Source organism: Embiotoca jacksoni, unplaced genomic scaffold, assembly GCF_022577435.1.
Source record: "Embiotoca jacksoni isolate LCO1_2020_lvr unplaced genomic scaffold, fEmbJac1.0.p SCAF_9, whole genome shotgun sequence".
Classification (NCBI taxonomy): Eukaryota; Metazoa; Chordata; class Actinopteri; family Embiotocidae; genus Embiotoca; species Embiotoca jacksoni.
This window is the reverse complement of record NW_027185447.1, coordinates 6,675,415-6,687,476: the sequence shown is the minus strand read 5'-3', so window position 1 is coordinate 6,687,476 and position 12,062 is coordinate 6,675,415. Positions and strand designations below refer to the sequence as shown.

At 38.5% G+C, this 12,062-nt stretch overlaps 2 protein-coding genes across 2 annotated transcripts in view; both read left to right on the top strand.

Moving 5' to 3' along the window:
• espn (espin) overlaps positions 1-12,062 on the top strand; it is a 44,358-nt gene that overhangs the window by 29,694 nt on the left and 2,602 nt on the right. Inside the window, exons 12-13 of the mRNA XM_069141409.1 lie at positions 8,760-8,839; positions 10,194-10,214. Coding sequence (XP_068997510.1) covers positions 8,760-8,839; positions 10,194-10,214 — 101 coding nt within the window. The remainder of the gene's footprint in view (positions 1-8,759; positions 8,840-10,193; positions 10,215-12,062) is intronic.
• LOC138192794 (espin-like protein) lies at positions 1,102-3,759 on the top strand. Its single transcript, XM_069140459.1, has 3 exons — positions 1,102-1,107; positions 1,555-3,109; positions 3,596-3,759. Exons 1-3 carry the CDS (start codon positions 1,102-1,104, stop codon positions 3,757-3,759), a joined length of 1,725 nt encoding a protein of 574 aa, XP_068996560.1.

Below are 12,062 nucleotides of genomic sequence, written 5' to 3'. Positions count from 1 at the left end.
CTCGATGAACAGTCACTGTAGTGTGCGGTAATAATATGTGTATTTAGAAAAAGTATTGATTAGTAATTCATACTGGAGCAATCTGAACATATGGTAGTCCGGTGTAATATAAGAAGGACTCTAGAGATATGTGATTTGATTAATTAGGTTCGACTGATTAATAATTTATTGCAATTTTATACTCTTAAAGGACCCAGCAGGTAGAAATTTTCTCTTTAATATCTTTTTCATGATGCTGACATGCATATAGTATTTGTTGAGATGCACTGGCATCCTTAAAAAAAAAAAATCAAACCAGTTGCAATGCCTAAAAGTGTGAAACTAAGCTGAACATAAAGTATTTTTGCAATACATGTTCTCCTGTAAATGACACAACTTTACATTGGACCAAGCTAGCTCTAAATGTAGACATCCATATGGTCACCAGTTTTAAAAATTATTTATTTATTTATTTCTGTGGGCACTTCTATGCATGTTTCTTTTTTCAGATTTATAGTCTTTGTTCATATTGTCTTTCTGGAGTGCAGTGACTTGATTACTTTGCAACAAAGACCATCACAGCATTAACACACTTGACTAACTGATTCACAGTGTGGGCTGGTGTTTGATGATGAGTTTTGCCGTTCCAAGTTCTTACATGCTGATTCAGTGGTGTGATGCCGGACCCATTCACACTACATGTTAACCATTAATAATAACAACTAAAATGCACACAAAAAAAACTGTGTAATAATACAACTACATTTGTGTAGCACTTTGCTCTTAAAGTTGCAAAGGTAGGTGTAAAGGTAGGAAGAAAAAAAACTAAACAAAGAATGCCATCTCCATCAAATTTTGTGTTTTTGGGGCAGTTTTTGAAAGCACCTCATAGTTTAAGAATAACTCCACACCAAGTCTCTTACTCAGAAAACCCTGCGTTTCACTGACCTTGCCGAGTTGGGTTTCAACTCTGTTGCTTCTCTAATAACACCCAGTATGGTTTCACTGTGACTGTAGGGTTAGACTATATAGCAGTTTTATGTCATAGTTGGGTTACAATCAGTAAATGCAGCAAGTATTTTTTTTTAAATTATTATTATTATTATTATAATCAGCTACAGGATGGCAGTAAAATTTTAAGCGCTTATGTAGTTACTCCCTAAATTAACAAGCAACACTAAACAATAACACACAAAAAAATTATGAAGAAACTGTGAAGAGGGAATGGGCAATTGTAGGTGTAAAAGATCTTCAGTGTCAAGTGCCTAACATTCAAACAGTTTTGTTGCAACACGGATCAATAATCTCTTTGTACCAATATTGGTCAATTCAACATATAATTTGCCAATTAATTCAAAAAGGACAAAGGACTCTTTGTTCTCTTTGACTCAAAATCACAGTAGAAAGTTTTGTGCTTTTAATGAGGCAGTGCCATTGCACCACTAAATCCATGTAAATCCTGTGTGTTAGGATGGATTTGCACTGAAGCGTGTGTTCATAACCAGGAACTTCGAGCTGAAGGAATCCCTCCTTCCCTTTTTTTGTCCCATTGGTCTCCTTTGACCTCTGATATAGTTTGCATCAAGTGGGCACTACCAGCCCCAGGAATGGCACTACTCCCACATCCACAATGCCATTTTGGGACCGTTTGGGGAGCTCATGACCGAGGCTGACCTAAACCGAATTGAGAAGCAAATTGAGAATCTGCAGGTCATGCACAAAGTATCAGAAGTTGAGAAGGAACTGGAAGAACTAGAGCGAGAGCTTCGCCAGCTCCTACCAGTTTCTGCAGCTCTCAATCAAGGGCACTTCTCAGTCAATCCAAAGCAGGTACATGGCCAAGCTGAAGATCTTCCAGCCTGGTGCAGTAAGATTTCTACTCTGCTCAAGAGTATCGCCATTCTTCTTGCCACCCTGGGAGGCAAAGAAATAGACATCTTGGATCTTATATGTCATGGACATTCTCAAGAAGAGGCAAGGAATGTGAGCACAAGTCAGTCTCAACCAGCGGGATCAGCAAGCAATGGATTTATTGGACGCTCTCAGTCCTTCTCGACAAGAGAGGATGTGGAGAAAGAGATAAAGCAATGTGGAGTTTCAGTGAAGAACCTGAAGGCCAATTATGAAATTCAGAATCAGTCGCACTCTGCAGATATCCAAGCAAATAAGGTTTACAAACGCAAGAGGTCCCTCCCTGTGGTAAGCGAGTCTAGTTATCATCCAGAGACAGCTTGTGAGAATGAAGTCCCTTGCACATCTGCTGCAGTCCTACAGTCTAATACCAACGGAAATTTACCTTCAGTGGAGGAATCAGTCTTACCACTTGTTGAAGAACCAGTGATCATTGCAGCTCATGCTCCTCAGACATATGCTCCGGTTGAGGTAATGGCTCCAAATAACATTGAACAGTTCAACCAGGTTCTTTCTGCAGATCCCATCTTAAATAACGATCAACTAACAAGAAGCTTGGAGGTACAGACAGATCTAAGCTATGTCCAGGAATGCATTGAAATGAGGAAAGAGAGAATCGTCTTCCTGTTCCTTGAACATTGGCGGAAGTATACCATCTCTGAATCTTATGGGACTAAATACACTGGCAGGAGACGGAATCATTTAGACGTGGGTTGGGATGACTACAACCAATTTAGTGCACAGATGGGTGGGGAGATGCAGAGTGAAGATGACATTCTCCTCCAATTCATGAAATCAAAGCAGGTAGTAGGCAATCTGATTGGCCACTGGAGGACAATCATGAGTCAGGTGCCGACACGGCAGATCCGCAGGCTGAGTCGTGCCCAGATGATCTACTGGCCAGAGCACTTCTTGCCACACATCAACGGGTCACCTGTGAGCTATGAAAGCTTAACCCTTGACCTCTTCATGCTAGGATACTTCCAGTTGCTGGAAATGAACATGTCTCGTAGTGAGCGGAAATTCCGCCACCTCTTATGCTATGAAATGTTTGACCGTCTTGGTAGCCATAAATGGGAGGTCATAAGGCAGTTTCACAAGGAAGTCATGGAGGAAATTGAAAGAGGGAAGCGAGATTGGGCAGAAGGCTTTGAGGACATAAAACTCAAGTATTTTGGCAACTCGGATGATGGGGGAGGTATGATGACAGCTTCTCTACGTTCTATGTCTCCTGATATGCCCATTATGCCATTGCTGGAATCACTCCCTCCCCCACCTTCTCATCCACCACCTCCTCCACCACCACTTACCCCTCCTGCACCTGCACCCCCAGATGCACAGCCTACTCCACCTGCACCATCACCACAACCTTCCCTCCCAGCCTCACAATCAGACGTTTCGCCAACACCTGCAGCAGCCATGAATGGCGTACCTGACAATGGCCAGTTTGTTGAGCAGAAAGCTCTGAAGGGCTCATTGGAGGATAATGCTCAGGGGAATGTAAAACCCAGCGAGCAGGCGTTATCAAATGAGTCTGTGGTTTTGAATGGGAAATGTTCAGAGCAGGACAATATGCTGAGCTTGACAACTCAAAGTACACAACATATTGATGCAACAAAAGAGGTTGAGACACCTCCGAACACAAGAGGAAGCTCCGGACTGGATTCAAACAAAGATGTTTCACCTGTTACTGTTAAAATCACAGAGGAACCTCATGTTGATAAACCTCCACCCAGAGAGGAACCTAATGAAGACTCAATTAAAGTGATCTATGAACTAAAAGAATTCAGCAATGATGAAATCATCCGCTACATTGACCGAAGCTTTGCTTTCTGGAAAGAAAAAGAAGCTGAGCTTTTTGATATCTAACAAGTATGTGGGCTAAGAGAGAACTGACAACTGTGAAAGACATGCATCAAGAGCAGGGTCTGGGAAACTAACCTGCACAGTGGAATGTGCTGAGAGGGGAAACAAATCCTGAGTTTTAGCGTTGAGGCCATGTTGCAGCAAAGCAAAGAACATCCATTTAACTGTACTGACTTTACCATTTGTATACTGAAGTAGATGAAAAGAAAGCTTTTGATGTCAAAAGATACATATATTTATTACAACCATCTAATTTTGAATTGTGTTGAACCAAGAGCTTTTTGAATGAAGTATGATTGATCGCCATGATACACTGCTTTGAGGAAAACAAGGTTTTAAAAGGAAAGATTTGCCATAAAAGTCATGTAGTGCATTTGTTTAGATCATATTTGTTTATGACACAATAGGTAAAACACTTGGTTTATATTGAGTAATTCAGATTTCATTTCATGTTAAAACAGTTTCAGTGACCTACTGTCGTTTACCACTGTCAGACAGCCTAAGTACATATGACATGGGTTTACTTGACAAATGTTTGAACCACGTTGGACCCTTTTACAAGACACCCCTCACATCCGGTCTCACTGTTGACAGAACCAAAGATTAGTTAATGTCCATAGGTTACACTGATTATAATTAACTGAGTAGCGTCTGGCCCATATCCAATCATGGTCGGGAGGAGGACGAAGGAGGGTTGGTCTATTAAAATAGACCCCCTGCATTACTGTGTCAGTCTGAAAGTGGTATCAGAAAAGCAAGGGATTCACTTCACAATTCAAATCCAGTTTAATAAAGTTTAACCATTCAATCTTGGTACCCAGTGAAGGATAAAGTGGTATTATTTTAATGGGTCCTTGTTACTTGAACTAAAAGGCAAATAAACTAGGTCTGTAATGTTTTTTCAAAGATTAAGGCATATTAGTATTTCAGAAAATGCTCCTTGTTTTTAAACCTGTGAACTGATGATTTTGTTTATACAACGTGTGCCTTTCAGTATAGATTACAAAAATGATTCAGAACGGTAAATGCAATTCAGAGCTTGAAAATTGCAAATTTCTGTCAGCAAATTAAACCATTAACTATTCAAAGCTTTAACTTAAAGGTAACATCAAATTTTGAGTTTATAATTGTTCCATCGTGTTTATTCCATTGTTTTGTTACTCTGTAATTTAAGTGTATTTAACAGATTTGCTCACAGTTTCCATAATTTAATTTGTGTTCCTTTATTATTTGATTTCTACATTGCTGTTAAAAATAAAGTTTGTTGACATTTTTGTGATTATAGGATTTCAGCAGTTCTTTTCTACACAATTCTCTAATTACCATTATTCTGTGTGGCAATCAGTCCAAAATTATATAATTTCCAACATACAACTTAAATACCTATACAGATGTACGTACCAATGAAAGAGCCTCTGTCAAACACAGCTTTGTGAGGAACCACACTATTCTCATAGTGTCTGCTCTGTGGCATCAAGATTACCTTCAAATAACCCTCTTAACACCACCCGCTGTCATGCGATCTGAGGCTTAAAAGAGCCATAAGGAGGTTACAGTGAAACTTACGGCTCAAAAGGGAAGGCTGGTAAACTGAAAGCCATATATAGATTTGTATTCATGTACAGTCTTATTTGGAGAATGGAAAGAGCAGAGAATAAAGAGTGTGATGTCAATACCAACAATAGCATATACTACAGTGTAAACGAGGTGACAAACTACAATTTGTTACATGATTAATCTGTTCAGCTTGCACACCGCAAAGTGAAAGTTATTTGTGTTTAAAGTATTGTTTGTGCAACCGACTGGGAAATTGTCCGAAAATCAAGGCAATAAAAACAATTAGCAAATAATGCAAATAGTGAAGAAGGTCAAATTTGTCAAATTGATTTTGTAATCATTTACCAGTTTCAACAGAATGTGCCCAGACTGTATCCAAACTATCCATGTGTAACATGTGCTACGAATGTCTCACTATTCTATTAAGAAATTGTTTTAAAAAGTATAGGCCTACTTTTTATAGTGTGGATGGGCATTTCAACCAAAAAAAAAACTATTAAGTATTTGCTGGGAACTACTCAGCTACTATTCAAAGACACCCTACCCCACTGCATGTAGACACACACATCAAAAGAGAGTGCCATAAACTCGGCCTCAATAAATGCCAAACTTGTAAAACGATCTCCTTTGACAGAGATGATAATAAGCATGTCTTTAGCTATAATCCTTGAGATGAGGGATGCTGTTTTCTTTGCACGTTTAACATGAAAGTTACTTCCTCTGGTGAAAAAGCTAGCCATTGATTGTTGATCTATGGATGAACCTGTGCTTCACTTTCAAATGACTGTGCATAGCAGTGGTAGATATAAACTAGCTTTACCTGGCAGAGTTTGCACTGCACCTAAAAAATGTTTTGAGGAGGTCCACACAGAACTATTTGAGGACTTTAGCAGTCTTTGTATGTTTCTGTTCTGTCACAGCACCAAACACTTTTATTGATACCTGATAGTAATGTTTTCTTCTTCTCCTTTTTTTGTTTAATGGCAGTTGGCAAACAGCTTTTAGGTGCATTACCACCATCTACTGGTGTCAGAAACGCATTACTATTAGGTGCTGGTAAAAACGAGGGAAAATAGACAATAGTCACACCAAACAATTTGAGATTTTATTGACTGTTCAAAAATCCTGATCCATATCTAGTTTAGAGTTGATTTAACTGGAGGTATTTTCAGGCATGAATCTGGCCTGAACATACATCTTAAAGAGGCAACCGGATCTGTTCTGCCAAGAGACATCACCAGTACAAAGTACTTCTTCTAACGTGAGGACTAGCAATTACAATATATAAATTGCTGCCAATGAGAAGCATATGAGAAATTGTGATAACAATGTCTATTGGCCAATATTAAGGTCAATTTGTCTTTTACCAAGACTGACCACTGGCCAGATTAACAGGACTAATAAACGTAAATAAAGATCTTCACACTCCGATGAATCCAGCTATTCACACGGGCAAAATCCAAAAACAAAATACAGGCACAATCATAGGTCAGACAAGTTTTCCCTGAACCATTGGGGAATTTCAAAAGCTTCTCCGTTATATATTTGTTTTTATTCCATCCATTATTGATGGTAACGGATGTTTATCAGGCTAATACCAAGTATTGGCTTCACTATGACTCAAATGGATGTAATCAATTGGTGACAGATGACACAAACATGACCAGAAAACCAATAAAAATCCCATCAGGTTGGAAAATGGCTGGGTGGTGGAATTTTTACTCTAACAATTGTTGATTGTTGCGTATTGTTGTTGCTAAAAAGGTTATCTTAAATTGTTGCCTTTACTTTTAAATTGTTATGGGATTTATTGGAGATACCGTTCAGTTTTAAAGCAACAGACCTGCAGCAGTTATTCTTTTCAGAAATGAAATGCTAGGATGGTGAAGCAGTGCTCCAACTTATTACCTTACCACAGAAAGGTCAGAGGTCATTGCTCTATTTCCTTTTTTATTATTATTACACTAGACACCTGTGGGGATAGAGGCTTTGATAGGTATTCATGTGAGTGATGTAATGTGAGGCAAATGAGCAGCGCACATCAGTAACAGTGCAGGGTTTTGAGTTTCAAGACGTCATTCGTTATCAATACAGACGGCAGGTAGCTGTAAGTACTGAGTGGTTTAACTACATATCACACTAGTATTTAAAAGAGACTGTATGACAGCTCAATAAGACCTTTTCCCAAATGGTGCATTTTATGTGTCTCTGACCTACATAAACCATTTTTTTTATTCAACAGTGAATAGTCTTATTCCAATATTAACACGATACACATTTTACCATTTCTACTTATTGCTTTTTTTTTTTTTTTTTGCGATCTGAAATTCCCAGGGGAATCATTAAACATTAATTGCGTAGATAATCTTACCTGGATTCATGTTTGCTTGGGCAAGTGAAATCCTGTAGTAAAAGCAATGCAAACGGGTAATCTATCCTGTCGGGCAAAGATAAGAAATCCAAGATGGCTGCCCTCTTTCTCTCCTCCTGCTCCACCTCCAGTTACAGTCTGAAAGAGAAAAAAAGGATCCAGTTACCGTATGTGCACACCGAGAGCACATCTTGGAAAACACTGTCCTGCCCATTTAAAAGGTTTCAGGAAAAGAAAACATTGTGAGCTCTGTTTGCTTTTCTAAGTTCATCAGTTTACACAAAATACAATGTCAGGTGTTTAGTCTTCATAAAAGCCACTTGTACATAAACTGACATTTGAGAGTATGTACAAACAAATAGGCTGGACTAACAACTCATTATAGTTTCTCTCGATGCAGCTGCTTGCCTGCTTTCTTTAATATCTGGTGAGGATTCATGTTGCACTACAGGCATGAAACAGTGATAGATTTGAATGCGCTTTTCAAGGCTCTTCTTGCAACTAGTATCACAACCACCAGGAAACCAGTTAAATTCAGTTTCAGCAAGCAAGTTTATCGAGTTATTTTGATGACTTTCCCCAATAAAACAACATAAACTGAAGTATTTCAGTAGTAAAATCTGTGGTTAATGACCTGTTTTATCTGCTTACTGAACATCACTGAACCCTATCTGACAAAACGCAGTGTTTGACTGTTTTCCAACTAAAATGGATGGTTTGATGCTGTGCTACAGGTAAAGATGTGGTAAATGCACTGCTTTTGTTATGGGCATTTAACAATGATATTGGTCAAGTATTTAGCATAGTTAGCTACCTAAAGAACCTAAAGGACCTTGTTCAGTTTTTAATTCTTTACCTTCACCAAATATATGTTATACAATTCTTGTTTAAAATACAACTTAAATTTCCTCTCAATATTTACCTTAAAATTTATAGAAAAATAAAATGATTCCGTCATCAGGGGATGAGGTCATGCAAAACAGGATATGAGGTCTACTGTTACCGTTAAAACTCTGTACTGACTGGTCTGGGCCCCGATTTTTGTCTCTCCCTGGACCCCTGTGTGCCATTACAGGTTGAAGACGAGGCAGCACGCCTGGCATCACTGCCAGCCTGGAGGAGAGACATGATGAAGAAGAAAATGGACGAAGAGAGGTGAGTAGCGATGAGGTGTGGCTGTACACATCAGATTTTTATGTTATTATATCCTGGGCCAGTTGTGGGAGACTATATGCATATGTTCGTGTCTACATGGTTAGTGTGCTTATGTTTGGGTGTCTTCACCAAGATACCCTTGGAAGTATGGACCAGAGGTTCTTGCTATAACTGACCACCGTTTTCAACACGTGTTTGCAGATTTTCATACATTAATTCTGGGCTTGTTTATTGAATAGATGTAGCTGATGCACTGGACCAGTTAGGATTCCCTCTCCAGCAGCTGAGCCTGAGTTTTACTTTCCACTAATGCATCAAACAGTCCATGCAGATTTTTTTTGAGTGACAGGTTGATGCTACTTCACATAAAAGGGGAGATCTGGAAGCTTTACTGATGCTGAAGTATACCTAATATGCCAGGAATAACCTGAAGATGGTACAGTCTCTTGATGGAAGCATACACCTTCCACCATTTTAATTAAAAAGAGCCTTTCTTTGCAGAAAGTGTTGAATATGATGTGCCATACAAACAATATTAGGCTAGATTAAGCGTCAAGAAAACATTACCTGCACTATTACCCCACAAAAAAAAAAAAAAAAAAAAAAATCCCATTTATTCCGGAGAGACCATGCACAAGAAAGTCTGGGTTGTTAGACCAGGTGTTGTGTTTTTTTTGTTGTTGTTTGTTTTTTTAAATGGACAGCATGCTTTATATTAATTTCTTTTGACATTTTGTGACGTTCCACACTAGCAGAGCACTCCCAGTGCTCACAGTCTGTCAAGTATATACTTCTTTCCCACTGTAATGTAAGTCAAGCTAATTGAATCACTGCATGGTTTACAGTTTACTGAGCCTTGCTGTATAGACAAGATATATATATCTGTATAGACTTGCTGAGACAGTTTGAAAACAGAATGTTTTCCTTTAAAAATAAAAAGCTGCTTAGTGTCTATTTAAGTAAGGTAGCTGTGTTGACTTCGGGCTAAATTTGACTGCCATGTGTGGGTTTGGTCTATGGTATTACATGACCTTTAACTCAAGATGGCTGATGAGATGCAAATTTGTCTGAATGACAAAACACTGTAGATGTCTAACTTTTTGTTTTTCATAATTGTCTGAAAGAAAAGTTGACAGATCTGTTACAAGCTCTTACAAAATTCTGTTCAGCAGTCTTTATTCATCTTTATGGTGTTGTATTGTTCATCTGTCTCCATTTAATGTTTTGCACGTAAAATTCCCTTTTAATTTGTCATTGACAAACCTTACAGTCACATCCTAATTGCTTTGACTTGTATAACTTGTTGCCGTTTAAGATATTTACACCTTTTCCCTCTTGCTCTTACAACCTCCTGATGTGACAGGGAACAAAAAAGGTAAGACAATTATATATTATTCTACACAGTAATGTTTACATAACATGTATCATAAAATGTGTTATAAATGACAAAAAGAAGGGGGGGAAGTCCCCAGAATTTCATAAATTGAGTTTAGACGATTAATCTGGGATCGAGGTTTCCATCTCATGGTCAAAAATGGTCACATAATGTCCCATTCCTTACATTAATATCATAAAGGGTTGTCATATAAAATGATACAACATGATACAATACCGCATTAGCCTACAGATTGTTTGGACTCGACTGAGTCAGAGATATTGCGCGTTTCTGACATATACCTCATGTTGTAAAAAGACGAGATGTATCAACAAACTTTTGACAGAACCGCTGCACCACAGCTGGCACTGACATCAGACTAAAATCCATAATTAACTAAAATACCTTCAGCTGGGCTATACACTGTTTGAACCTAGTTTCACTTACAATAAACTGCTATAAATATGTAGTTTAATGCAACAAAAATGAGTTAATTTATGTAATTTATCCAGTGTGAAAACAAGGTAACGGCAGGGCTAAATATTTGTGAATGGAGAAACGCTATAATACAAAGTGTTTTCCAAGTATTTCCATACATGCCGACATTGTTTGCAAGCTGCGGGCTAAACATAAAAGCGTAATGTCCGCCGGGAGGCCACAAACTCACCCGTCAATCTGGGCCTTTAAACTTTTGTTGTAGAGGAAGTAATGGCACTCGTGCATGTTACGAGGGTCGTAGACTGAAACAAAAAGAAACAAACTGTTTGGCTAACATGACAGTGTTTCTAAATCAGCAGGACAGTTACCCACCAAACGCCGTCTTTTCCAAAACTCACTCAAACATTTGGCGCGGACCCGACCGGCTGTCAGTGTCCAACGTTTTCAAAATTCCCACGTGATCATAACCGGAAGTTAGTGCAGTAAAATCACAGGTGTAACTGAAACATTTTTTTTTTTTAAATGGTACTGCAGTACATTCAGATAAACCAGTTTCAGGGTCCTGGTTGTGTGCATGCTGGCGCACTGCCATCTGTGATCATTAAACGCGAGCGGAAATTTAAAGTGCTTAACGTAATGTAGCTTAAAATACCAGGCGGTGCAAAGCTGTCTGTTGTTACGCGGATGCAAACAAATACCATTTCCGGTAGTTTCTTCACAATAAAAGCCTACTGCTGGCTCGCCAATGGAAGCTTTTTGTTTTGCCACAACAGCACCCCGGTGTCTGTCACTGACTGAGGGAGGGTTTGCCTCCAAATGGGGGTCGTGTTTACGGTGTTTATGAGTCCATATGAATGACCCTCTCGTGGTATTCACTCTATACTTTGCAAATTTTCGGAAGTGTTTCAAATTAAAAGCCATCATGTTATGTTAAAAGCTCTCTTGTGTTTCATACATGGTCCAGCCATACTGGGTTTTGACCATATACAGTCTATGGATTTGACCTAGTCTTGTACTATGAAACAGTGGCCTTTGCATTTAATAGGCATTAACCAATGTGGGATTTTAGTGGAATTTACTATTGCACGGATGTGTGTCCCTTAATACAGGCACACACACACAGGCCTACATAATAAATGAAAAAAAAAAAAAAAAAAAAAAAAAAAAAACGGTACTGCAGAACTATTACTGTTAAAATAGTGTCATTATTTTTTTTTTTTTAAACATTTCAGTGTTTCATAATTTCATAAGGAGCACATACACTATTGCCAAAGTATGTGGACAACCCAGTTTACCAGACCAAAAGTACATAAATAAGTTGGGTGCTTTTTCATTGTTTGGCTAGATTGTTGGGACAAATCTCAAGCAAACAAGTACTGAGACTGGTACATCAAACAATAATAGGCATAT